Raw genomic sequence first — 27,804 nt, 5'->3', positions numbered from 1 at the left:
GGGTGGCTATTTCCTTTCCCATGTTAGGGAAGTTTTTGACTATAATCTCTTCAAATATTTTCTCGGGTCCTTTCTCTCTCTCTTCTCCTTCTGGCACCCCTATAATGCGATTGTTGTTGTGTTTAATATTGTCCCAGATGTCTCTTAGGCTGTCTTCATTTGTTTTCATTCTTTTTTCTTTATTCTGTTCCACAGCAGTGAATTCCACCATTCTGTCTTCCAGGTCAATTATCCATTCTTCTGCCTCAGTTATTCTGGTACTGATTCCTTCTAGTGTAGTTTTCATTTCAGTTATTGTATCGTTCATCTCTCTTTGTTTGTTCTTTAATTCTTCTAGATCTTTGTTAAACATATCTTGCATCTTCTCGATCTTTGCCTCCATTCTTTTTCCGAGGTCCTGGATCATCTTCACTATCATTATTCTGAATTCTTTTTCTGGAAGATTTCCTATCTCCACTTCATTTAGTTGTTTTTCTGGGGTTTTATCTTGTTCCATCATCTGGTACATAGCCCTCTGTCTCTTCATCTTGTCTATCTTTCTGTGAATCTCTTTTTTATTTTTTTTAAGTGTTGAATACTATTCCATTGTCTAGATGTACTATACTTTATATTATCCATTCTCCAACTGAAGGACTTTTTTGCTGCCCATTAAATTTCAGCTAGAGGTTTTCTTCCTTTTCAAGACTGATTCTAAAAACCAACTTTCTCCAACCCCTTCCCCATACAGCCATCAATTCTCTTCCTAGCCTTCCTTAAACTTCATGTACAGAATACTTTTTCTAGTTCTTTTTCTTTTTGTAATTGTATAAAATACACATAACATAAAATTTACCGTGTTAGCAATTTTCAAGATTAGTTACGGTAGTCTTTAAATATGTTCATATTGTTGTGCAACCAATCTCCAGAGCTTTTTTTACCTTGCAAAACTGAAACTCTGTACCCATTAAACAACCACCCCTCATTTTCCTCCTGCCTTCAGCCCCTGGAGACCAGCATCCTACTTTCTGTCTCTGAATTGACTACACTGGGAGCCTCATATAAGTGGAATCATACAGTATTTGCCTTTTTGTGACTGGCTTATTTCACTTATTGTAATGTCTTCAAAGTTCATTCATATTACAGCATGTGTCAGAATTTCCTTTCTTTTTAAGGCTGAATAATATCATATTGTATGTATATACCACATTTTGTTTATCCATTCATCTGCTGATGGACACTTGCATTGCTTCCACCTTTTGGCTATTCTGAATAATGCTGCTATGAACATGGGTGTATAAATATCTCTTCAAGACTCTGCTTTTAATTCTTTTGGATATATACCCAGAAGTAGGATTCCTGGATCATATGGTAGTTCTTTAAAAAATTTTTTGAAGAACTGCCATACTATTTTCCATAGCAACTGCTCTCTTTTACATTCCTACTGACAAGGTTCTAATTTCTTCACATCCTAGCCAACACTTGCAATTTTCTATTTTTTTCTGATGGTGTGAGGTAATATCTCATTGTGGTTTTGATTTGCATTTTCCTGATGATCAGTGATGTTGAGCATTTTGCTTCTTTCTATAACTCCTATCGTCTTCCCTTTAACCATGATGCACAATAGAGCAGTCCTCCCCACACAGCTTCTACGTGGGTTGTTTGTGCTCATCCATGTGACTGCAGGCCAGTCACATAAGATATATTGATCTTCCCTCTTTTTCATTAAGATATATTGATCTTCCCTCTTTTTCAGATTGTAAATACCTGGAGGAGGAGGAGGACTGTGGTTTTCTTATTCTCCGCAGTGACTTAGGAAAGTCTGCATTTAGGGCCTGGGTGTGTGATGATTTCCCAGTAAACCACGTGTGGTGGGATGTGATGTCCAGAAAACATGGCTGACAGCAAGGGTTTGGGAATGTTTAGCGCCCCCCAGAAATTAGCCGGGCATCCACATCTTCTCTCGGGGCTCACTCCCATTGTCCTCTGCACCCCTCCTCCCCAGGTACAAGCCTCGGGAGAAGCTGAAGGTGAACTTTGGCACTCCCGAGTTCCTGGCCCCGGAAGTCGTCAATTATGAGTTTGTCTCGTTCCCAACAGACATGTGGAGTGTGGGAGTCATCACCTACATGCTGTGAGTGCCCAGGGGCCTGACGCCCCACTGGGAATGGGGGCCATTTGTCTTAGTTTGGGTATCCTTAGAAGCAGCAAAAATTTGAGGGCAAGGAGTTTATTGGGGAGGCATCCCCAAGAAAAGCCAACAGAGAAGTGGGGAAGTGAAATGGGGAAGTCAGTAACCCATTGGAGTCAGTAACCACTGTGGGCACCTGGAGTTTAATCCTGCAGGGAACTGGGGCCCACTGTGGGACACCCACTCAGAGCTAGGCCAGCTGGTGGGGGAGGGAGTTGGGGTATTAATACACTGACTCTAATCAGTTGTTGCTAGTGGGCTGGTCCCAGAGTTATTAATTCCCTGAAACTTCTGGGTTGATAAATCAGCTTCCACTGGAGAGAAAGCCCTCTGGCAAAGAAATGCAGGTGCTGTGGTGCAAGTGGGGCTGGAGTGCACTGAAGCGGTAAGGAGAGGGGAGGGCAGGGCAGGGCACAGCTCCTGCATCTTCTAACTTTGTCCCTGTGCTCTGCGCTCCCTGTTTTCTGTGGGCTGAGGAAGCAGAGTTAGGATGGGCTGAGAGGAGATCTGTGCACAGACTAAATGTCCTCCTCTCTCTCCAACTGTGGACATCCCTCAGCTATTTCCTCAGAGGCCCAACAAAATCAAGCTTTGCTCCCAGTCTTATTATTACAGTTTAACTGTTTCCCCACACTTTGTGTGTGTGCTACACCAGGTTGGGGAATATTGTGGCCCAAGGCCAGCCAGTGAAGTTGTCTCATCTCTCTGCCCTCCTCTAGAGGAGCCTAATAAAGCCAGTTTTCCTTTGGCCCCTGAAGCCTGGGTAGTCTCAGAGACACGTCAAGCCATCTTAATATTCAGTCAAATGTACCTGATAAATGGGCGTATTGGGTTGGACCCCAATTGACTCTTTACTTCAGGGTAAGGGGGAATGTGGTGAGCATGATAGGGGACTTATTCCACCACTCTTCCTGCCGTCAATTTTTCAGTGCTTCCACTTCCTTTATCGAGCACACTGGACATCTCCTGTGGAGAGGCAATGGGGGTGCTTTTCTTCTGAACCCTCTTGGTTCTGGTTAGTTCTGCTTGACCTTGTAAGAGTCTTCTCTATCTTGTCGATGTGTGTTGGCAGGTATAGCTTCCACATACTGACAGTCCTTTCTCTCCTCTGTAGGCTCAGTGGTTTGTCCCCATTTCTAGGGGAAACAGATGCAGAGACCATGAATTTCATTGTGAACTGTAGCTGGGATTTTGATGCCGACACCTTTGAAGGGCTGTCAGAGGAGGCCAAGGACTTTGTCGCCCGGTTGCTGGTCAAAGAGAAGAGGTACCCTTTATTGCTTGTCACCCATGATCCATCCTGATGGTGACCATCCATCTGGGTGCTGTGGAAATCAGGCTGGTGCTGGGCAGGGCTGCTGAAGCGAATGGTCCTTTCTTCCTGTAGACCGATTCTGTCCAGGATTTCTTAGTCTGCTACTTCTTTGGGGAAAAAAAAGAAAAGGTAGCAGGGAAAGGGACAAAGGAAGTCAGTTAAGAAACAAGCAACTAGGAGCATAAAATCTAGACAAGAGTTTTAGAAAGGACCATATTTACAAATTAGGCCTATTTCCAAGTTATTGCTTTTCATAGGCTAATGTTGAAAAAAAGTTGAGATATGCAGCTGTTATTCCCCAGAATAAAAGACAGAAAACCTTATTTCCGGGTGATGAAGACCTACTTAGTTTTCAGTAGCTATATCCAGGTTATGGGTTGGGCCACTGAGTTTTCCGATACTCAGACATATGGGAATAACTACAAGTGGTGGGGAGACAGCTCTCGTTCCCTGGCCTTGACTGTTTTGTTTCTTCCTTATTGTGAAAAGTTATGTGAGAGGAAATACATTTCTAATTCAGATGAACAAGTTGACATTATTCTCTGTGAAGAAAGATGAGCTTCTTTCAAGGCTCATGTTCTTTTACTTCTTAAGAGCAATTCCAGGCACAGCTGGCCCTCCTACTGTCCTGCCTTGATTCCCAAGCTCTCTCTGGGAGGTGGTGATTAATCACTAGGACACATCCCCTCAGTAGAGGGCAGGGAACATTTTGCTGACTACATTCTTGCACTTTTAAGGATGGGAATTTTAGGTAGTAGGAGGTCTGTTTTTAGCAAGTGGCATGAATCTGCCTATATGATTAATCTGTTCCACTGACTCAGCTTCCTACCAATTAAGCAGATTTTGGATAGCCAGAAAAATGCAACCCCAACTAAAAGTCTCACCTGCTGTTTGATTTTACAGCTGCAGAATGAGTGCCACACAGTGCCTGAAACATGAGTGGTTGAATAACTTGCCTGCCAAAGCTTCTAAATCGAAAGTTCGTCTCAAATCCCAACTATTGCTGCAGAAATACATGGCTCAGAGGAAATGGAAGGTATCTGTTTTTCTTTTAGTAAAAGCAGCATTTGTTTTCTTAAAATGTCCTTTGAAAGAAGTGTACTAAGTTTTCACTTACGTTTTGATTCTAAATAGATTATTTAGGGGGAAAAAAGTCTCATGTCAAAAACCTGTTACCTTGATTAAAAAAATGCCACAGACCCAAAGTGACTGGCATAAAAATAGCATTTAATTCATACTTACGTGAACACTTGAAGTGACAGAATGAAATCTGAGCATGTGTTCTCAACGAACATCGCAGTGCAGTGCTCAGAACTAATTGCCTGTAGCTTGAGGACGATTCCTCCACATTTTAGAAAAAGAGCCCAGGAGAGCCCTATTAGGCTTTAAAAGCTTTATAATTTTGTTTACAACAGAACTCTTTGGAACCATGGACATAGAATGTATCTTGAAAACAATTGTCCTCCAGGGAAGTGACTTTCCAACATTTTGATATTGGCTTAGATCTTCAATAAAAAACAAAACCAAAATGCTTTTACCCAGAGAGCCAGTATACAAGTACACGTATACTCGCACACGCGTGAGACAAAAATACTGCGACATTTGCTCCACAGAGTGTGATGCACTCTGATATTTTCTATTCTATGATGTTCAGTTTCATTAAAAAAAAAGTTGTTAGTCATGCCCCGCCAATTTGATTTCATGACCCACTGGTGGGTCGTGAGTTACAATTTGAAAAATACCGTTCTAGGGCGCTCCATTTTTCACAAGAAAAGGGTAGGATATCATATCTTCTCACTTCAAACTCGCTCTAAACACGCCCCTGAAAGTCATGTGACTGTTTTACTATAATTTTGCTAGAATCTTCTTTTCCCCTTTAGTTATCGATTTTAAACAAACCCAAGTGGCTAAACTTAAGCAAGTCCTTTTATTGTTTCTTCTTAAAGTACTTGATCTAAAAATATGCCTTTTTCCCTCCCTTTTTTCTCTCCTTACCTTAAGAAACACTTCTACGTGGTGACTGCTGCCAACAGGTTAAGGAAATTTCCACCTTGTCCCTAATCCTCAACGCAGCTGCTCCCATGGGCCCAGAAATTGCTGAGACTGGTGGTGAAGTCATGACTGAAGATTTTTAATAATCTGGCCTTCCACTTATTTTGTAAAAAAAGGTTATGGCTGTTGCCTTCCTTGCGGACAAAAAGTGGCTGTAAAGAGACTGACCTAAGAACTTTTTTCTGCCTTATAAGATCAGTTGAAATGCTGTGATTACTTTTCAAGTGTACCTACTTTTGGTGATAAGTGTAGGCATGCTTTAGGTAGGTAGGAAAGCTTCTACTGTGCATATGTCAAATTTAAAGTCTAAGCTTACTCTGATTAAAGAACCCAGCGGACTATCACACAGGGCATGTTAGTCAGTGTTACCTCCTCCAGTGCAAAGAGTTCCTAGCATTTTGACTTGCTCAAGTGTGAGCTGACATTTTGTATTACATTTGTTGCTCTAGAGTGAAGCAATGTGGATTTAGGGCAGAGATCCTCAAACTTGTTTTAACTTGTACTCTTGAGAATCAAAACATGCATCCTTTAATATTCTTTGAAATTTCAAAATGTACTGACTGTCATGGCTATATCAGAGCAATGATAGTTTTGAATATGCTTTTAAAATCTGTACATACCTCTACTCTCTCTTATTCTGCCCTGTCCTGACACTGGCAGTCTCCCTCCTGATCTCGCTTCCGCAGTTATGAATCTATGGTCTAGTAAGTCTGGGAACTGATATGTAATATGTGAAAGAGAGATAAGAATGTAATGATGTTCAGCTTTCTGAGAGAAACACAGAAATGATGCATCAAGAGAAAACAAATGAAAACTGCTCTCCTACTGTTTTATCAGGTATATACCCATCACTTAACTAACTTCAAGAAATGATTAACAAGGAGTACTTTATTATTCAAAAGGAAACAATTCTTTTAATTTCCTTAGCTGTAAGGAAGTTTTTGTGCTGTTCTCATGACCTTCTTGGGTCAGAAGTTTTTAGTTACTTTTAATTTTTAATTAGCCATGCAACAGTTTCACAGCTTTTCAGGACTTTTGTCCCATAATAGACTTTTTTTATTGTGGGGAGAGAGGCAGAAGATGGAGATATTAATCCTCCTGCTGCATTTCTTCGGTTATAGCTTTTCTCTGGAACACTAACCCCTGTTGGGAAGCTAAGATTTTCAGTATCAGCACATCTAGGCCTGCTCCAAGCTTGTCGGCTTGTGGATGAATATCAGAAGAGATGGCTGTTGGAAACCTCCCTTTCATGGGCCAGTAACAGTGATTTGGTAAAATGCTTTATTTTTAAGGTGTTTTGAAGGCAGCCTCCAGAAGGAGCTATAGAGGATATCTATAGTTCTATCTATAGTACGGTGATTCTTCCCTTCCATGGGACTTCACATTCTTGGGGGAATGCTATGAATCTTCTCCCCAGAAAAATGTACAGTTAGTTATCCTGATCTAGAGCACCACTCCCTCATAGAAATATAATATGAGCCATATACAGTTTAAAATTTTCTGATAGCTTCTCTAAAAAAACCCGGTAAAATTAATGTTAATAATTTATTTAACATATCAAAACCTATTTCAATATGTAATCAATATAAAAATTATTGATTTTTTTTCATACTAAGTCTCCAAAATCTGGTGTGTATTTTACACTTAAAATTCATGCCAGTTCAGATTCTAGGTTTTTATCAGACATACAATTTGTATTTAGATTTCATAAAATTTACTGTGGAAAAATATAGTCACATATTCAAGTTGTTCAAGCATCTTAAATATTTTCTAGTATTTTTACGTTTAATTAAAATGAAATAAAATTAGAAATACAGTTCTACTGTTGCATTAGCCACATTTTAAGGGCTTAATAGCCACATATGGTTAGTGGCGTCTATATAAGACAGGGCAGATCCAGAGAAAATCCGATAGCTATCAAATTTTAATTTTTCCCCCTATATGCTGTTATTCTCTACCTAGAGAAACTTTTCAACAAAGTTCCTTTGAGGGATTTGTTTAGGCCAGGCCCACACAAGTGAGAGGTACTGCATAAGATAGCCTCCCTTATTTGAAAGGCGAGGGAGCTTTTATGAAACTTTAATTTTCTGGATATTTTTAGTTCTCTGCTGGTGTGTACTTGAAAATTTTTTAGATTGCAACTTTGCTAGTATTAACTATTTCAAACGGGACTTTTTAATTTGAATGAACAGTCATTGAAAACTTTTGGGAAATCAACGATACTCCAATATAAAATAAAAATTATATTTTAAAAAATGAAAGAAAACTGCTGGGCAGAGGAACTCTGAAAGGTAGTCAGGACCCACTTTTTTCACCTATCAGATTTGGTGAGGGTGTGGGGAAAATGGAATTTTTCACTTTTGATGAATATGTATCCAAATAAAAGTCATGCCCATACTTTCACCCGGCAATTCCATTTCTAGAAATTTATCCCTCAGCAATACTTGAACAAGCGGGCAGAGATGTATGCAAAATGACCTTTACTGTAGCAAAATGGCCCATATAGGTTGAAAACAACCCATATGTGCCTATCAGCAAGGGTTTAAATTTTGACACATACATATGGGAGGTTACCTTGTAGCCAGTAAAGATGGATCTTGATGTACTGATTTTTATTAAGAAAAAAATTATAGAACATATATATGGTATTATCCCATTTATGGAGAGACATGCTTATATGTGCATTAAAATTTTCTAGGTTATGCAAGAAAGTTAACGGTGCGGTGTGGAAAGTGGGTGATGGGGGAGAGAGGGAATTCTACTTTTCACTTTATTACTTTCTAAATCATTTGAATTCTTTTTTTTTTTTTTAACAATGAGCATGTATTGCTTTTAAAATTAAAAATTAGCAACCCACTGTCAAGTGTGGACCTTGTCTTGACCCTGATTTGAGCAAATAAACAATAAAAAGATAGTTCAGAGACATCCAGGGAAATTTAATTCTAAATTGCATATTTGGGCTTCTTTGGTGGTGCAGTGGTTAAGAATCTGCTTGACAATGCAGGGGACACGGGTTCGACCCCTGGTCTGGGAAGATCCCACATGCCGCAGAGCAACTAAGCCCGTGCACCACAACTAACTGAGCCTGTGCTCTAGAGCCCGCGAGCCACAACTACTGAAGCCCGTGTGCCTAGAGCCCGTGCTCCGCAACAAGAGAAGCCACCGCAATGAGAAGCCCGCGCACCGCAATGACGAGTAGCCCCCGCTTGCCACAACTAGAGAAAGCCCATGCGCAGCAACGAAGACCCGATGCAGCCAAAAATAAATAAATAAAAATTAAAAAAAATTGCATATTTGATGATAGAATTTCTATTAATATTGTGACGTATGATAATGGTAATGTGGCTATAACGTGGGTTAAATGACTTCAGGAAAAAGGGAGATACAGTTAAGCACGTGTGGCAAAATCTTAACTGTTGGGCTTGGGTAGTCAGTATGGGGTATCATAATATTGTCCTCTAGTAAAGAGGTATATATTTGTTGTATACATTTGAAAACTTTCATGATAAAACATTTTTTAATCAGTTAAATAAGCCAAGAGGAGCTGTTAAAGAAATGAGCTTCCGAAAAGTCCTTACAACAGTACTGAAATATATGGACCCACTAAGTAGTAAGCTTCCATCGCTCGGGTATGAATGTTTTGGAAAATCGTGAAGGATTCCTGCCCTAGGAGGGCATTTGGACAAGATTGCTTTAAGGCAATTCCCCTACCCCACAACTAATTTAAAAAATAACGAAGTACCTGCTACATTCCAGATAATCAAAATATATTACCTGCTTTCAGGGCATAGAAGAAAAAGTCACAAACAGTACTTATATTTATTCTCATGAAATCAACAGTGAAAAGGCAACCTTAGGAATGGGAGAAAATATTTGCAATCATTTTTTAATAGGGGGTTAATATTTACACTACATAAAGAACTCAACAACAAAAAACCTATTAAAAAATGGGTGAAGGACTTGAACAGACATTTTCCCAAATAGCCAACAAACACATGAAAAAGTGCTCACTAATCATTAGAGGAATGCAAATCAAAACCACAATGAGATACCACCTCACACCCATTTAGGATGGCTACTAACAAAAAAAAAAAACAGAAAATAAGTGTTGGCCAGGATGTGGAGAAATTGGAACCCTTGTGCACTGTCGGTGGGAATGTAATATGATGCAGTTATTATGGAAAACAGTATGGTGGTTCCTCAAAATTTAAAAACAGAATTATCAAATGTCACTTCCAGGTAAATGCCCAAAAGAATAGAAAGCAGGATCTCCAAGAGACACATAACTATACACGTCTATAGCAGCACTATTCACAATAGCCAAGAGGTAAAAGCAACCTAGTTCATTGACAGATGAATGGATAAAGTGTGGTATATCCACACAATGGAAAATTATTCAGCCTTAAAAAGGAAAGAAATTCTGACACATGCCACAATATAGATGAACCTCAAGGACATTATGCTAAGTGAAAAAAAGTAAAAAAAAAATACCATATGATTCCACTTAGATAAAGTATCTAGCTAGAATAGTTAAAATTCAGACAGGTAGAATGGTGGTTGCCAGAGGCTGGGGGAGGGAGGAATGGGAGTTGTTTAATGGGTTTCATGGGTAGAGTCAGCTTTGCGAGATGAAGAGTTCTGGAGATCACATAACAATGTGGATGTACTTAACACTACTGAACTGTACTCTTAAAAATTAAGATAGTAAATTTTATATTTATTTTACCACAATTTTTTTAAAAAGTGAATGTGCTTTAATTTTACCTGGTGATGAATAGATTGCTTTTGACCCAAAGCTAGAATCTAAATCTTGGCACCAAAATCAAATTATATACCTTCTTAAAATAAATGAGGAAAAGACTCACATCCATTTTAGATCAAAGTAATAATAGAAGCACTATTTAGTGAATGCCTTCTAGGTGTCACACACTTTACAAATATTACCTTTAATTCTCACAAGGTAGATAATATTTCCATTTTATAAACAAGAAAACTGAAGCTCATTAAGGTCGTAATATTTTCTCAGGGTATAAGTGGCAGAGCCAGAATTTAAATGCAAGTGCATGTGGTTTCAAATCTCACGTTCATTCCCCTCTACCACATGGCTGTGGGACATTATGGCTGTGTGGGATCATTTGATTACAGCATTTCTCTAACCTTAGCTTGCTAAGTGTCTAGAATTAAAAGGGGCAGGGAAAGAAAATCACTCCCTTAGTCACTCCTGTTCTATGCAGCAGGTATTATACCTTATTTACAGCAGATAGAAGGCAACCACTATCATTACTGATACCATTCTGATTAGGCTTTAAAAATTTGGATGCAATCAATCACTTTATTGCATTCTTCATGGAAATATTTAATTAGATCATGTATTCTTTTTTTTTGAAAGTTAATAAACTTTATTTTTTAGAGCAGTTTTTAGGTTCATAGCAAAATTCAGCAGGACGGACAGAGATTTCCGCTATGCCCTCTGTACCTGCCCATACTGCCCTATCCACAACCTCCTCCACTATTGACATCACCCGCTACAGTGGGTGTATTTACTACAGTTGATGAACCTACAATGACACATTGTTATCACCCAAAGTCCATTGCTAACATTAGGGTTCACTCTTGGTATTGCACATTCTGTGGGTTTTGATGAATGTATAATGATATATATCCACCATTGTAATATCATACAGAATAGTTTCACTGCCCTAAAAATCCTTTATGCTCTGCCTATTCATCTCTGCCCCCACCCCAATCCCTGGAGACCACTGATCTTTTTACCGTCTCCAGTTTTTTCCTTTTTCAGTGTCATATACTTGGAGCCATAAGGCCTTTTCATGTTGGCTTCTTTCACTTAGAAGTACACATTTAAATGTCCTCCATGTCTTTTCATGATATGATAGCTCATTTCCTTTTAGTGCTGAATAATATTCCATGGTCTGGATATACTACAGTTTATGCATTCACCTACTGAAAGACATCTTGGTTGCTTCTAAATTTTGGCAACTATGAATAAAGGTGCAATAAATATCAATGTGTAGGTTTTTGCAGACGTAAGTTTTCAACTCATTTAAGCAAGTACCAAGGAGCATGATTACTGGATTACATGGTAAGAGTATGTTTAGTTTCGTAAGAAGCTCCCAAACTGTCTTCCAAGTAGCTGTAACATCATGCCTTCCCACGAGCAATGAATGAGTTCCTGTTGTTCCACATCCTCGCCAGCATTGTTCTTCTTCAATATTGAATTGTTGGTCTGGGTCTTTTAATTTTTATATAGTCTGTTGATGTCCTCAAAATGCTGGGACTTTGATTGGAATTGTGTTGAATCTATAGATCAAGTTGGGAAGAACTAACATCTCGACAATATTGAGCCTTTCTATCCATGAATGTGCAATCTCTCCATGCATTTTATTCTCCTTGGATATGTTGATATTTTATTGGAGTTTTGAAGTTTGCTTCATAGTAGATCATGTATTCTTTTTTTTTTTAAAATTAATTTCTTTATTTATTTATGGCTGTGTTGGGTCTTCGTTTCTGTGCGAGGGCCTTCCCCAGCTGCGGCAAGCGGGGGCCACTCTTCATCGCAGTGCGCGGGCCTCTCACTATTGCAGCCTCTCTTGTTGCGGAGCACAGGCTCCAGACGCGCAGGCTCAGTAGTTGTGGCTCACGGGCCCAGTCACTCCGCGGCACGCAGGATCCTCCCGGTCCAGGGCTCGAACCCGTGTCCCCTGCATTGGCAGGCAGACTCTCAACCACTGCACCACCAGGGAAGCCCATGTATTCTTAATTTTGGTTAAAATCATGTCTGGCATGATGCCTCAGAGCCCCTAGCAACTTATCTTTCCAGGCCCTTTTCCACAGTTTTAAAGTAAGTATTTAGTAAGGTTACATTTTTCAGTATGTGGATATCAAAGAAAATAAACCTTGGTCTCTTTTTTAAAGTATAATTGACTTACACTATTATATAAGTTTCAGGTGTACAATATAGTGATTTGATATTTCTCACATTATGAAATGATCACCAGTTATCATGTCATCATACAGTGATTACATACTATTGACCATATTCCCTATGCTGTACATTACATCCCCATGACATTTATTTTATAACTGGTAGTTTGTACTCCTTAATTTCCCTCACCTATTTCACTCATCCCCTCTACCCACCTCCCCTCTGGCAACCACCAATTTGTTCTCTGTATGTTTTGTCTATTCATGTTTTGTTTTTAGATTCCACATGTAAGTGAGGTCATACAGCATTTGCATTTCTGTCCGACTTATTTCACTTAGCATAATACCCTCTAGGTCTATCCATGTTGTCGCACTTTAGTGTTTCTTAATTTTTTAATATGATGCTAATATATAACTAATTATGTGAGACGTCTATATGTGTTTCTTTCTGTATTTTAATACTTACTAAATATTTATACCAGGAGCTGTACTAAATGCTTTACATGTATTAGCTCAGATACTCCTCCAAATTATTCTATGAGGTAGACATTACTTTTATTCCTACTTATTGATTTGGCATAAAGAAGATAATTAATTTGCTCAAGGTTTCACAGGTGGTAAATGGCTGAGCAGTGTTTTAAACCCAGAAAGTCTGATTCAAGAGTTTGTGCTCTGGGGAGCAGTATGGTTCAGTGTTCAGCTTTTTTCCTGCTAGAGTAGACGGCTTTTGGCATACCACAGATTCTCCCAAACTGATAACAACTGCACCTTGAATGCATATAAAAATAATATTTATTAACTTAGGCTGTACTATATATTGATTTAGTCAAACCAAGAGATTAACACAAAATCTTAAGTAAAATCTTTAGACTCCATTCAGCTTGAATTTCATATTCTGGATAGGACAGGAGACTGTCTTTCGCTTAAAACAAAACAAGAAAGCAAAACAGCTTCAATGACATTTTGTAGGAGTGCAGACCTGTGGGGAGCCAAAGCTGAGCCAACCAGGCACTGTGGCTAATCTAACGAATTTGCTGCCCATGTGAGAGCCACCCTGCTCAGCCCCAATGCTGGTTTCTTTGCTATTAAGGATAGGATCCTTGTTATAAAAGTTCAAACAAATTTCCAAAGCCCTCACGTCTTCCTTGAGGTGGCAGATGCACTGCTGGTTTGCAGCACAGGTAGTCTGGAAGCTGAAATCACTCTGTTGTAGCCTTCTGTGCTTTGGCAGCATTTTCCAAAATTTTCCTTTTCCACTGTTCATAATCCTGTGTCAGATCGTCATCTTTTTGCGGTTTATGTGAGATCTCTACTACATTCTCTATTTCTATGAGAGAAAAAAATTTTTTAATGTTTCAAAATCCTTATGTTTACAAATGAGTAAGAAAGAAGTAAGCTTGTTTACTTTAAAACATCTATCTTAATTAAGTAATAGGGAATAAGATACCAAAATGAGAAGTGGAAACAGAAGTTAACACATCAGTTTTTCACTCTCCCTTACATTCCAAGACATCTTGATGATAGCTAACATTTATCAAGCCCTGAATCCAGCACTTTTAATTGTATTATCTCCTTCAACCCTCACCACAATTATGTGAAATGGGTGCTAATATTAATCACATTTTATAGATTAGGAAATTGAGGCTCACAGAAATTGTCACTTTCCTAAAATCACATAGCCACTCGGTGGTAAAGCAGGATTTGAACCTAAGCAGTTTGCCTTCAGACGTATTCTTAATTACATGATACTTCTGTAAACTACTGCTTGGAAAACTGGTCTTATCAAATGATTAACTTCCAGGATTTAGTTAAAATCTGACTTTTTTTTTTTTAATTGAAGTATAGTTGATTTACAATGTTGTGTTAGTTTCTGGTGTACAGCAAAGTGATTCAGTTATACATATATATATATTCTTTTTCATATTCTTTTCCATTATGGTTTATCACAGGATACTGAATATAGTTCCCTGTGCTATACAGTAGGACCTTGTTGTTTATCCTTCGTATATATAATAGTTTGTGTCTGATAGTCCCAAACTCCCAATCGAACCCTCCTCCTTGGCAACCACAAGTCTGTTCTCTATGTCTGTAAGTCTGTTTCTGTTTCGTAGATAAGTTCATTTGTGTCATATTTTAGATTCCACATACAAGTGATATCATATGGTATTTGCCTTTCTCTTTCTGACTTATTTCACTTAGTATGATAATCTCTAGATCCATCCACGTTGCTGCAAATATAAAATCTGACTCTTGTCAAGGCAAGCTGCTAAAGCAGCAAAGGGCTGTTCATTGCGTTAAACCCACTGTATACTAATCCCATTGTACTAATTTCAATGTTTATCCGGTGTTAATAATGCTTCACCCTTTGCTAATAATGCTTTACCCTTTGCTGAAGGTTCAACCACTGTCTTCTTTTTCTTCCGTGGTGGAGTAGCTGAATCTCCAGGCTCTCCTTTAGGGGGGAAAAAGAAGTATTATCACAGTTAATTTTTCTCCTATTTTCAATTTTAGTTTTGGAGCATATTTTGGATCACAAATAAAAACCAGATACCTTGATTGACCAAATACTAGGATAAGGAGAAGGCAAATGATCTTGTCCTTCTCTTTTCTTTGGCTTTTCCTGTCAGACTTCAGAACAGAGAATCTATTTTCTAGGCATGAATTTACAGAATCACAGGGTTGGTTTTTTTGTTTTTGTTTTTTAGTTATTAAGCTATTTTATTTGAAAAATAGAAAAGAACAGTAATTTTCTCAGTAAAAACCGATCTTGTCTACAGATAGACAAGAATATATAATTCAGAAAGCAGCTAGTTTGCAAGTTTGAAAATACCTAACTTTTACCAGCAGGTTTACATTTTCAAATGACACGTTCTTGCAACATGGAATGAATACTCACTGTCAATCTGCTGCCCAATCTTCTCTAACTGTTTACAGAGTCGATCAAACATGGCTTTTTTTACACTGGATGTGGCTGCCATTTTATTTTTGTCCACCTTTAGCTTTAGAATCCTAGAAAAGAATTTGATAAATTGCTGTTCTTAAGATCAGTATTGTTATCTTCTTTGGCCAACCAGTTATCAACTTATTTCCTTTCCACTCAGGCTTTATGAAGAGCCCCCAGCTGTTTAATTTTCCCTTTATTTCAAACATATATCATTAGCTAAAACCATGCAAACTTACCTTTTAAAGCTATTTATTTAGTTATTTATTGTACTGCGAGAGTTAAAATGCACACAGGGTCTGTTACGTAACAAATGGGGCACATAAAAGACATTTGCTATAGTACTTCATGCTTCATAGAACTCTTTCTTATACATCTCAGATGTTAACTAACTTGCTAAATGACAATTACAGCATTTAAAAGTGTTTAACTCATTTTAAACACTTATGATGCTCATATTTATATGACTACAAGAATATAAACCACCCTCCCCTCCAAAAACCCCCTCCCTAATAACACTTCACAACCATCACTAATGAAAAATACAAAACAAACTTCTTATTTAAAATAACAGATCCATTCAAACCTTTCTTTGTTCAGTGAAATGTGCTTTCAAAAGTGAGGTTGCCAATACTGTTTTCTACCATAACAGCCATACTCCCTCCACACATACATATACCTTTGTTGAAATAAAGGGACTATTTCTATTCACTAATAGTAGCTAATGGAGCCAAACACACCAAAATTAGTGGTTACATAGTAAGAAACCTATTCTTCAAGCACCAGCTACAATTTGTTTTCTAAGGAGTTTTCCAGCAAGATAAAACAAGACAACTTTAGACAAAGATAACAATTACTAATATTTCCAGGGTAAAATTTCAGTATACACATAGATAACCCCGAAGATTCAAATTAAGAATTTATCATCGAAAAGTTTTATAAATTACTTGAAAAAGAGTTGCAATCAGGACTTAAAAAAAATGTGACTGGAAAATCACAACTAAGCACCGTTTTAATGATAGATCTCATGATTTAGCATACATATACATACATGCGGCTGCCACTTGGCAAGTGGACTTCGGGCAACACTAGTTCCTAGCTGTCAGGTCCACTGTGGGGTAAACTGAGAATCGGGTCACTTGGCCACTATTAAGGTTATTTAGGAAAATATGCTCTGAGTTGAAATCAACTAAATTAGAAGTATTCTTTGGCAACGAGAAATTTATTTATAAATTACAGACTTTTCTGAATGTTAAAAGGAACACTTACTTGCATGCTGAAAGTAGTGCAGCAGTGGTGAAAAGCGGCCTGGATAAGTCAAGATCCACTTGCTGTGTTTGTGGAAGACTGGACTCATAGCTAAGTGAAAGCAGTGTTTGCAGAGTTATTTGTTAGAAAATATTATTTCAAAGAAACTGAAAATGCAAATCAGAACTTACAAACTATTTAAATGTATAAGATATGCATTCTGTCACTTCATCATATTAGTTATTTTTTAAGACGGAAAATTACCAGGACATTGGATACTTCTGCTTTATGTATCAGTATCGATTTTCAATTATATGTCTCATACCTTTGCAGTATCTTTGAAGCCATACTCACTGCTTCTGTACAGCTAAACTGTACAGCTAGGTCTCGTATTCCAATATTCGAGTTCAGGCCCAGTAAACACTCAAAAGATTTAAGACAACTCTGATACATCTTCTTGTTCAAACCAGAAAGTTTAATTAAATAAGCCTTTGAAAGGAAAAATAGATGAATCATGAAAATCATAAGTGCTGTATATTAGTGCCTTTAACACTTGTTTAATAAGTCAACTTTTCAAGATTAATTAATTCTGTGGCAAGTCACTCTACCTAAAGGTTTAGCTTCGTTTAGTCAAAAATCAGTAATCATGTCAGGCAAGTTAAGTACCGCTGGCAAGAAGCTCATACTATAGAAAGGCAGTCATGCATGTGTGCAGATAATTTAAAATACAACATAGTGTTACCACAGCCAAGCTGTGAATTAAAAAACACAGGAGATGGCATATATGGTTATTTGCTTTAACAAAGGTGCCAATGTGCAATTCATTGGAAAAACAAAGGAGGGAAATAGTGGGAGTGAGGTGGGGAGGGTGAGTGTGTGTGAAAGGGAGATAAGAGGGAAACTGGGAGAGAAACAGGAGGATCAACAACTGAGGGATACCAACTCTGCTTGGGAAAGGAAAGCTTAATAAAGGATGTAACAGCAAGGCAGGGTCATTTTAAGACAAACAGGAGCTTGCTAGAAAAGCATTCCAGGTTAAAAAAAAAAAAGCATTGCATTTACAAAGTCAGTCATTAAGGTGCATGGTCTGTTAAGTGAATAGTGTAGCTTGAGGTTAGTAGGGTTCAAGAAGGGCTGGAGAGTTTGATGGTAATGGGGAGCCAATGGTGTTTTTAATGCCACCATTTTTATCAGTGTACCATTATGTGACAGGCACTGTGTTAAGAGTGTTACATATAGTACATTGTTTCCTCCTTACAATTATCCAGTGAAATGGATATCTTTACCCCCATTTGATGGATGAGGAAACTAGAGACTCACAGAGTTAGTAACCAGTGGTGTTGAGATTTGGTCTCAACATGTGAGTCTTGCCATAGCTTGGCTCTCAACCACTGTGACACTGGAAGAAAAATAATACATGGGTTTTAAAGTATGTGATTTAGGAGAATGATGCTAGAGGCAGTGTGGAGGACAGCCTTGTGTAAAGAAAGAGGTGCTCAGGAAAACTAGGTAGTAAAGAATAAAGAGAATGTTGCAAAAAATATTTTTTCTCAAACTCTACAAAATGGTTCTAAAGTTCATCTAGAATAACACGTGAGAATAGCCAGGAAAATCCTAAAACACGGAGTTTTGATGGGGGCTAGTCCAACCAGAGATGAAAACATGAGTAAACTTCAGTGTTGCACTGGATTATTCAGACATTCAGTGGGACCTACTTACCCTGTCCAAGGGGCACTTCATGCAGGAAGCTGCAAGGTCCAGGCACATGACTGCATTGCTGGTTTCTGTGGTTCGTGCAGACAGGCCACTACACTTCACATGGGACAGTCGCAAGTACTCCTCTGCTTTCCTGAGCAACACATTCACTAAAACTCTTTTCCAGAAGTTTGCCCAATACTTTGGTAAACAATGAATTCAGCCTGGCGGACTTCACTCCGACCCTAACTCCTATGCAAGTTTAATTGGGGCTGGGAATGAAACTCACATCTTTTGGGGGAGGACAGGGTTCTACAAAACAGAACAAACCCTCTGACTCCAGACATCACTGTGCTCAAGTACTTTCAAGCAAAAGTAAATTCCTGAAATCCTCCCCAAAAGGCCAACCCTTCTTTCAGCCTTCCATTACTGGAACAAGCATGAACTGTGACAGAGGCAGGCAAGTGAGACGAGGGTTCCTCCTTCCTCTAAATCTGTGGTTCTCGGGACTTCCCTGGTGGCGCAGTGGTTAAGAATCCGCCTGCCAATGCAGGGTACACGGGTCCGATATCTGGTCCAGGAAGATCCCACATGCCGTGGTGCAACTAAGCCCCTGCGTCACAGCTACTGAGCCTGCGCTCTAGAGCCCACGCGCCGAGAGGCCATGCTCTGCAACAAGAGAAGCCACTGCAATGAGAAGCCCGCGCACCGCAACTAAGAGTAGCCCCCGGTCGCCGAAACTAGAGAAAGCCTGCGCACAGCAACGAAGACCCAACGCAGTCATACGTACATACATACATACGTACATACATAAATAAAAATAAATCTGTGGTTCTCAAACTTTAGTGTACATGACAGTCACCTTGGGGCTTGTGAAAAGATTGCTGGTCCCAGCCCGAGTTTCTGATCAGTAGGCCTATAGTGGGGCCCCAAAATGTGCACTTCTACCAGGTTCCAAGAAGATACTGATACTGCTGGTCCAGGCACCACACTTTGAGAACCACTGTTCTAAATGATTACAAGTCTAGGAGGTGTTCCTTTCCTTCCCTTCCCTCACCTAACTGACAGTCCAGGCACCCAGGCTAGCCCTGCCCTCCCAGTTTAACTACAATACTTTCTTTCTTTTTTTTTTTTACATTTATTTATTTATCGGCTGTGTTGAGTCTTCGTTGCTGCGTGCGGGCTTCTCTAGTTGCGACGAGCTGGGGCTACTCTTTGCGGTGCGCGGGCTTCTCTTTGTTGCGGAGCACAGGCTCTAGGCACACGGGCTTCAGTAGTTGTGGCACGCGGGCTCTGTAGTTGTGGCTCACGGGCTCTAGAGTGCAGGCTCAGTAATTGCGGTGCACAAGCTTAGCTGCTCCGCGGCATGTGGGATCTTCCCGGACCAGGGCTTGACCTGTGTCCCCTGCATTGGCAGGCGGATTCTTCACCACTGCGCCACCAGGGAAGCCCCAATACTTTATTTCTAATCCTGGATCATGCAAAAGTCCTTCCCATCTCCGGGCTTTTGCACAGGTTGCTGTCCCTGCTTGGGCCCTCTTCGCACATCTTCCCATGGCTGGCACCTTTTATAAATCCGGTCTCAGCGCCAATTGCACGCCCCCTGCGAGGCTTTCTCGCAAGTTTTTTTTTTAATTAAAGGCTGCAGCCAGGCTGCGCTCCGCCCCATCCCCAGCGGCTCCGCACACCGCCCCATTCCGTTTCCTGCGTAGTCGTTGCCACCATAGACACTGCCCTCCATGAGGTCTCTACCCCGTCTGCCTGCCTCCGCCGTAAACGCAGTCAATAAGTTTCAGGGAAACGACGCAAGCTCTCCGCCTCTCTCCCTTTCCCACCACCGTGCATCCCACAGTGCTAGCTGTTTCCAGGGGCGTCTACACTCGCCCCTCCGGCCTGCTCACTAAGCCCACTGTCGGGAGGTTTTTCTTGAGGTAGGGCCTAAATCCCTTCTGAGGGCGCAGGGCCGCTGGGGTGCGCCCGACCGTACTCACCTCAGCACCTCCGGCTCGGCGATGCCCAGGCGTGGGGCTAAACGCCGGATCACGCCAGGCTCCATGGCGCGGACAAAGACTACACTACACCCGCAAACAGCTGCAACGCGACGAAACCCGCGCGCGGACGTCGCGCCCGCCAGTGAGGGCCGGGACCCACCCCCCCGCTGCACCTGGATTGGTTGGGACAAGAAGTTGCGACTGCCCCGTAAACCAATCCTGGTCTTCCTTCTGAGCGTGCGCGCTGCAAGTACACGCGCCAAGGCAGAAAGTGAATGTGAGCCGGCAGCTCCCACTCCTTGTATTCCTCCCTTCTAGGCAGACTCAAATGCTCCTTAGGCTCCTGCTGTCTCCTTCCTGCCGCCAAGAGATTTCCCCCTACTCCGCACTGTCCCGCCACACACAGTGGAGAGACTGGCTAGCGCCTAGGTTCCTCAGTCCAGCGTGAAGCGACAAGGGCCAATAAATACGCGAGACTTGGGGGGCCAATCGAGGAGCTGCCTACAGGGTCCGAAGGCGGAGCTAGAGGGGGCGGGGCTTGGAGGGGCCGCAGAGTCACCTGACCGCGGGAGGCTCCGCGAGGGGTGGGTTTTGCTTGCTGCAGGCTTAGGGGAGTCGCCATGGTGAGTGCTGAGGGGCCGCGGGCCCCGGGTCGACCCTTCTCCCAGCCCCTGCTCACTCCCACCGCGTTGGAGCCTTGCAGGAGGAGTCGGGGACCCGCAGCCGGGTCGGGGCTAATACCAGCCCGGCTTGGCCTGCGGGGTGGGCGACAGGCCGGGGAAGGCCGCAGGCGGGGCGATCCGGGCTCGGGTGGGCGGGGGTGCTTGGCCGCGGCCGTTACTCTTTGAGGAGGTGTCTCCGCTCATTAGCTCTGGGGGTCCGTCAGGGCCTGCGGCCCCTCTGAGTGGAGTCGGCCACCGCCCGCCTTGATGGGATCCCGAGTGCCGGGTCTGGGCGTCTGGCTGGAACGGGTGCGTGCGGAGGGCCTGAGGCTCAGAGGTGGCGTTGGGATCCGCCCAGAGGCTGCTCCCTTGCTGGCGGTTCCACCTTTGTGCCTGGTAGTGCTTTCTTGTCCCTTCCTTGTGCAAGAAATACCTTCCAGAGGGGCCTTAATGGTGCCCGGGCCTTCTTCGGCGCATAGCCCCCTTCGATTGCAGTGTGTGTCAGAATTCTAGGGACTCGCTTACGTGAATTTCCTGGAAGGACTCATGCTCTCTGATATCTGCTAATTCTGAGAGACGGAAAGGAGACTGCTTGTTTCCTTTAACACTTGTTCGTTGGGCGTCCGGGCTCTCTTACTGACCTCCCCATTGATGAAATCCAAGTGTTTTACTTCCTGGAAGTAGGCATACTCCTTAGCGCCTCTCCGTGCTGGCAGCAAATCGTGGTGTGGCTGTTGGCTGGTGAACTTGAACTTCCTCAAAATGTGAATCCTTGTGTCTAGTTTCCACAAAGGCAAGTTGTCACTTGCATTTTATTAGCGTTTGACATAGTCTGCACTGTATGAATAATGTTTTTGGATGTTGGTGTACAGTATGTCAGTTTTATCTCACTATTCACTTTACGTAGACAGGCTTCTGAAAACCTGTAAGCCTGGAAACAGGGGTCGCTTTAAATGTGTTAATGCCAGAAAGCAGAATGTTTGACATATATTACTTTCGTATAATATGATGCCATACAAGGTGATTTTGCTTATTTCTCAGAATTTTTAGTTGGGAATTGATATAAGAACGGTGCAAAAATTAAACTAGGATTTCTCTGTTTCTCAACATTTATGGATTGACATTTATAGTGTTTTGTAATCAAAGCAGTTACTTGAGGATCTACTATACATCCAGATTCTGTGCTTGATGAACCAGTTTGGAGCAGTGAGCCAGGCACACAGTCCTGTCCTCATGAATTTTATTGGGAAAGAAAACTTGAGTAGCAGTCTTGTCACAGCCACTGTCTCTGTGACTTGGGCAAGTCACTCAGTCTTCTTTGAGTCTCCTTTTTGCATCTGAAAACAAATGTTGCCTCTTTGGCCCTTCCCAATCCTAAAATTCTAGGATCCAATTCAGTTCATCATGCATCTTGTGTGCCTTCTATGTCATGGACTGTGCTGGGCACTGGGAACATAGTCCTTGCTTTCAAAGAACTTAAGGGTCTATCAGGGAAGACGTGCTTGTGGAACTTAATGGAATACAGTCTGAGGATCGCTTTGCTAGCTAGCACTGTCAACTCAGTGTTGTGGGGCCCTGGAGGGAGAGACAGTTCTGCCTGGGGAGCTTGGGAAAGACTACAGGAAGTAACATGTTAACTGAGATTCTGAGGAAAGTGAGCAGAAATTCCCCAGGTGGAGAAGAAAGCGTATTGCTAGTAGATAAAGCTGGGAGAAGTGAATGCTCATGGTGTGTGCCATCATAGGATTCCTGGGGAAATTTATTGGTAAATTAAGGTGGAGACACTTCGGTATTAAAATACATGTTGGGACGTTCCCATCCCTTCATTATCCTTAGTTCTCCCTACTTCAATTGCTATTTTGTGCCTTACCATCATTTTTAAAATAGTACTTTCATTAACATAATGAAATTCTGTATCTTTGTGAGACTAGTTATTTTCATTTTACAGTTGCTTTGCATCGCGTTGTTAGATTACATCTGTAGCGTGAGTGGAGAGATTGACAAATAAGTTTCTAGGATCGTTGGAGATAATTGCTGGTTTCTAAGAGGGATATAATAATGGTAACACTTATGTGAAGTGCTTATTACTAAGTGCTAAGCACTTTTCAGGCTTTATCTGTGTCACTTATTACTCATAACGGTGATGTAAGTACTCTTATTAACCTTGTTTGCTATAAGAGGAAGCGAAAGCACATTGTTTGAATGGAGAATAGTTTTATAAGTGATATGTTCGTAGTGACCTTTGTTTTCTCTGCACCTTTTAAAAAAAAATAAATTTATTTATTTATTTTTGGCTGCGTTGGGTCTTCATTGCTGTGAGCGGGCTTTTTCTAGTTGCAGCGAGCGGGGGCTACCCTTTGTTGTGGTGCACGGGCTTCTCGTTATGGTGGCTTCTCTTGTTGCAGAGCATGGGCTCTAGGCGCGCGGGCTTCAGTAGTTGTGGCGCATGGGCTTAGTTGCTCCGCGGCATGTGGGATCTTCCCGGACCAGGGCTCGAACCCGTCTCCCCTGCATTGGCAGGCAGCTTCTTAACCACTGCGCCACCTCTCTGCACCTTTTAACTGTGTAGACTTGGGAGGGCTGTTCGGCTTGAGTCTCAAGCTAAAATGGTCCTGATCACAAAAATTAATTTGATCTTGTCTCTGTACTGTTTCCATTTTTCTCTGATGCACGTAGCTGCTATGTACAGAGTCATTTGTAAACAGAGAACCACTTTCATGAGTGAGGAATCATTGTACCTGGCTTGTGTTTAATGAGAGCGTGTTCACATTATACCTGACACTATCTAAATGTGACACTTCCCAGGAAGGGCATCTAGATGCTCCTTTAGAATAGCCATTTGGGGACTTCCCTGGTGGTGCAGTGGTGAAGAATCTGCCTGCCAGTGCAGGGGACACGGGTTCAAGCCCTGGTCTGGGAAGATCCCACATGCTGCAGAGCAACTAAGCCCGTGTGCCACAACTACTGAGCCCACGTGCCACAACTACTGAAACCTGTGCACCTAGAGCCCGTGCTCTGCAACAAGAGAAGCCACCGCAATGAGAAGCCCGCGCACTGCAACGAAGAGTAGCCCCTGCTCGTCACAACTAGAGAAAGCCCGCGCACAGCAATGAAGACCCAATGCAGCCAAATAAATAAATAAGTAGAATAGAATAGCCGTTTGTATAATAACTACACTGTCTTACAAGTAATGTGTAAAAATACATTAATATAGCTTTATCTCTTCATTTGTAGCCTATTGATAAGTCTGTAATTTTCTACATTGTGTATATATATGTTTCTATTAATTTTAAACCCCATTGATACAAAATAGAAAAATTTTGCCAATTTGTTTACAGATTACTGAATCTGGTCATTTCTATACAAATATTTTTGAATTGCTTGTAATCTCTTTATAACCACAGTTTTATTTGCTGTGTAATTATACACAACAGCCAAAAGGTAGAAGCAACCCAAATATCTATCAACAGACGAATGGATAAACAGAATGGTATATACACATGATGAAGTATTATTTAGCCTTAAAAAGAAGGAAATTTTGACATATGCTACAGCATGGATGAGCCTTGAAGATATTATGCCAAGTGAAATAAGCTGGACACAGAAGGGCAAATATTGTATGATTCCACTTATATGAGGTCAGACTCCTAGAGAGAAGTCAAACTCCTAGAGAAAAAAAAGTAAAGTGGTGGTTGCCTGGAGTGCAAGTCAGGGGATGGGGAGTTACTGTTTAATGGGCACAGAATTTCCTTTTGGAAAGGTGAAAAAGTTCTGGAGCTAGATGGTGGCAATGGCTGTAAAACGATGTAAATGTGCTTAATGCTACCGAACCGCACACTTAAAAATGGTTAAAATGGCAAATTTTATGTTATGTATGTTTTACCACACTAAAAATTATAAAAATGTCCTGATATATCACTACTTATCTCTAAGTTGGCCATCTGAACCTAGTGAAATCCATTGATTCTAATAATTGTTAAATCTATTGCATCCAGAGTTAAAAGCCAAAAAACCCAAACCATAGCTTGGTCTCCCTGAAGTTTTCAGATGGCTAGACCGTGATGAACAGTGAATTTCATTAAGTCAGAATCCTTAAATGCTCATGTTCTCCTTGCCAACATTTTACACTAATAGTTCTGTTGTATAAATTAGTGTTCAGTTTAAAAGATACATAACTTTTTCTTTGAAATTTATTTATGCTTATGAAGAAGTATGGTCATAGGGAAACTCAGTTTACTAGAGTTTGCCACAGGAAAAGATAGAGAGATGCTTGGCATTGCTTATTATTCAATTAATTTTTTTCTCTTTCCAAAATTAGACCAAGAAAGTATTCTATCTTTATAAATGATTCTAGTTCAGAAGTGGGTTTTATGTGCTTTTTGTTAATCTCGAAATTAAGTGTTATTTTGATTGTCTTTGATAATGGAGCAGACCAGATTTAACTTTCGTGTTTATAAGTAAGTGCTTGCCTTCCAGCTTCCTAGTTCATTGTGTAAGAGGCATTCTATCTCTAGTCATTTTTCTTTTTTATTAAGGTAGAATTCACATAAAATTGACCATTTTAAAGCGAACAATTCAGTGACATTTCGTACATTAACAGTGTTGTATGACTACCATCTCTGTCTAGTTTCAAAACATTTTTATCACCCGAAAAGGAAACCCGGTACTCATTAAGCAGTTACTCATCCACTCTCCCTCCTGGTAACCACCAGTCTGCTTTTTGTTTCTATGGATGATTTACCTATTCTGGATGCAAGCTTACTTCGTTTTATTGTGCGTTTGCTTTACTGCATTTTTTTTTTTTTTTTTTTTAACAAATTGAAGGTTTGTGGCAACCCTGCAGCTAGAAAGTCTTTTGGCGCCATTTTTCCAACAGCATTTGCTTACTTCATGTCTTTGTGTCACATTTTGGTAATTCATGCAATATTTCAAACTTTTTCATTATTATATTTGTTCTGGTGATTAGTGATCTTTGATATTACAATTGTAATTGTTGTGGGGTGACACGAACTGTGCCTATACAAGTGGGCAAACTTAATTGATAAATGTGTGTATTCTGACTGCCCCCCCGATCGGCTGTTCCCCGTTACGCTCCCTCTCCTTGAGCCTCCCTATTCCCTGAGATACAACAATATTGAAATTAGGCCAATTAATAGCCCTACAATGGCCTCTAAGTGTTCAAGTGAAAGGAAGGGTTGCACGTTCTCACTGTAAATCAAAAGCTAGAAATGATTAAGCTCGGTGAGGAAGGCATCTCCAAAGCTCAGCCTCTTGCACCAGTTAGCCAATCTGGGAATGGAAAGGAAAAGTTCTTGAAGGAAATTAAAAGTTCTACTCCAGTGAACACGTGAATGATAAGAAGGCACAACAGCCTTATGGTTGATATGCAGAAAGTTTTAGTGGTCTGGATAGATGATCAGACCAGCCACCACATTTCCTTAAGCCAAAGCCTAATCCATAGCAAGGCCCTCTCTTCAGTTCTCTGAAGGCTGAGAGAGGTTAAGGAAGCTGCAGAAGAAAAGTTTGAAGCTAGCAGAGGTTGGTTCATGAGGTTTATGGAAAGAAGCCATTTCTATACCATAAAAATGCAAGGTGAAGCTGCAAATGGTGATGTAGAAGCTGTAATAAGTTATCCAGGAGGTCTAGATAAGACAATGATGGTGGCTACACTAAACAACAGATTTTCAATGTAGACAAAACTCTCACAGCTAGAGAGGAGAAGTCAACGTCTGGCTTCAAGAACAGGCTGACCCTCTTGTTAGGGGCTAATGCAGCTGATAGCTTTAAGTTGAAGCTGATACTCATTTACCATTCCTAAAATCCTAGGGTCCTTGTGAATTATGGGCCTGTGCCCATAAATGGGAAAACAAAGCTTGGATGACAGCACATCAGTTTACAACATAATCTACTTAATGTTTTAAGCTCACTGTTGACACCTAGTGCTCAGAAAAAAAGGATTCCTTCCAAATATTAATGCTCATTGACAATGCACCTGGTCACCCAAGAGCTCTGATGGAGATGTACAGTGAGATTAATACTGTTTTCACTCCAGCTAACACAACATCCATTCTGTAGCCGACAGATCAAGGAGTTATTTTGAATTTCAAGTCTTGTTATTTAAGAAATATATTTCATAAGGCTATAGCTGCCATAGTTAGTGATTCCTTTGATGGATCTGGATAAAGTAAAGCTGTTAAGAATATTTGTGATTCATGGGAAGAGGTCAAAATATCAACATACACAGGAGTTTGGAGGAAGTTGATTCTAATCCTCATGGATGACCTTGATTGGTTTAAGACTTCAGTGGAGGAAGTAACTGAAGATGTGGTGGAAATAGCAAGAGAACTAGAATTAGAAGTAGAGCCTGAAGATGTGACTGAATTGCTGTAATCTCATGATCAAACTAACAGATGAGGAGTTGCTTCTTATGGATGAATAAAGAAAGTGGTTTCTGGAGATGGAATCTACTCCTGGCGAAGATACTGTGAAGGTTGTTGAAATGACAGTAAAGGATTTAGAATATTACATAAACTTACTTGATAAAGCAGGGCAGGGTTTGAGAGAACTAACTCCAATTTTGAAAGAAGTTCTACTACAGGTAAAATGGTATCAAACAGCATCACATGCTACCGAGAAATCGTTCATGAAAGGAAGAGCCAGTCGATGCAGGCAGACTTCATTGTTGTCTTATTTTAAGAAGTTGCCACGACCACCCCAGCCTTCACCCTGATCAGTCAGCAGCATCAACATCAATGTAAGACCCTCCACCAGCATAAAGAGAATGACTGAAG

General features: G+C 40.7%; 3 protein-coding genes across 7 annotated transcripts in view; 2 read left to right on the top strand and 1 right to left on the bottom strand.

Annotated features, from left to right (window-relative positions):
- The window catches only part of MYLK3 (myosin light chain kinase 3), a 67,987-nt gene extending 59,539 nt beyond the window's left edge, over positions 1–8,448 (top strand). For both annotated transcript variants that reach the window (XM_082437701.1, XM_082437700.1), the window contains exons 10-13: positions 1,982–2,110; positions 3,282–3,434; positions 4,386–4,518; positions 5,484–8,448. In XM_082437701.1, the coding sequence (XP_082293827.1) occupies positions 1,982–2,110; positions 3,282–3,434; positions 4,386–4,518; positions 5,484–5,543 (475 nt within the window). In that variant the 3' untranslated portion in view covers positions 5,544–8,448. The remainder of the gene's footprint in view (positions 1–1,981; positions 2,111–3,281; positions 3,435–4,385; positions 4,519–5,483) is intronic.
- Positions 8,449–9,406: 958 nt separating this feature from the next.
- Positions 9,407–20,750, bottom strand: ORC6 (origin recognition complex subunit 6). 3 transcript variants are annotated; one of them, XM_082437727.1, is made up of 8 exons: positions 20,352–20,750; positions 18,385–18,538; positions 16,991–17,154; positions 16,687–16,776; positions 15,373–15,485; positions 14,860–14,928; positions 12,287–13,803; positions 9,407–11,980 (listed from the first exon to the last, which is right to left on the bottom strand). In XM_082437727.1, exons 1-7 carry the CDS (start codon positions 20,414–20,416, stop codon positions 13,676–13,678), a joined length of 783 nt encoding a protein of 260 aa, XP_082293853.1. In that variant the 5' UTR covers positions 20,417–20,750; the 3' UTR covers positions 9,407–11,980; positions 12,287–13,675. The 3 variants fall into 3 exon arrangements, with proteins under 3 accessions (XP_082293853.1, XP_082293854.1, XP_082293855.1); XM_082437728.1 differs by having other exon boundaries at positions 18,385–18,514; XM_082437729.1 differs by having other exon boundaries at positions 18,385–18,530; positions 20,352–20,487.
- A 130-nt stretch (positions 20,751–20,880) lies between these two features.
- Positions 20,881–27,804, top strand: part of VPS35 (VPS35 retromer complex component) — a 33,819-nt gene continuing 26,895 nt past the window's right edge. Inside the window, exon 1 of one of the 2 annotated variants that reach the window (XM_082437702.1) lies at positions 20,881–20,974. In XM_082437702.1, coding sequence (XP_082293828.1) covers positions 20,972–20,974 — 3 coding nt within the window. In that variant the 5' untranslated portion in view covers positions 20,881–20,971. Of the gene's footprint in view, positions 20,975–21,040; positions 21,807–27,804 lie in introns of those variants that run through there. The other variant, XM_082437703.1, reaches the window with a different exon arrangement.

This window comes from Balaenoptera physalus (assembly GCF_965194825.1).
Source record: "Balaenoptera physalus genome assembly, chromosome: 19".
NCBI classification, from domain to species: domain Eukaryota; kingdom Metazoa; phylum Chordata; class Mammalia; order Artiodactyla; family Balaenopteridae; genus Balaenoptera; species Balaenoptera physalus.
This window is presented reverse-complemented; position numbering and strand designations above follow the sequence as displayed.

Excerpts from the sequence above, each read along its gene's own strand:
- ORC6 (XM_082437727.1), bottom strand. The coding sequence starts at position 20,416 with ATGGAGCCTGGCGTGATCCGGCGTTTAGCCCCACGCCTGGGCATCGCC. Across the intron at positions 16,777-16,990 it reads GCTTCAAAGATACTGCAAAG|CTATGAGTCCAGTCTTCCAC; the intron begins GTATGAGACATA and ends GCTTTCACTTAG. Across the intron at positions 14,929-15,372 it reads GATTGGGCAGCAGATTGACA|GAGAGCCTGGAGATTCAGCT; the intron begins GTGAGTATTCAT and ends TCCCCCCTAAAG.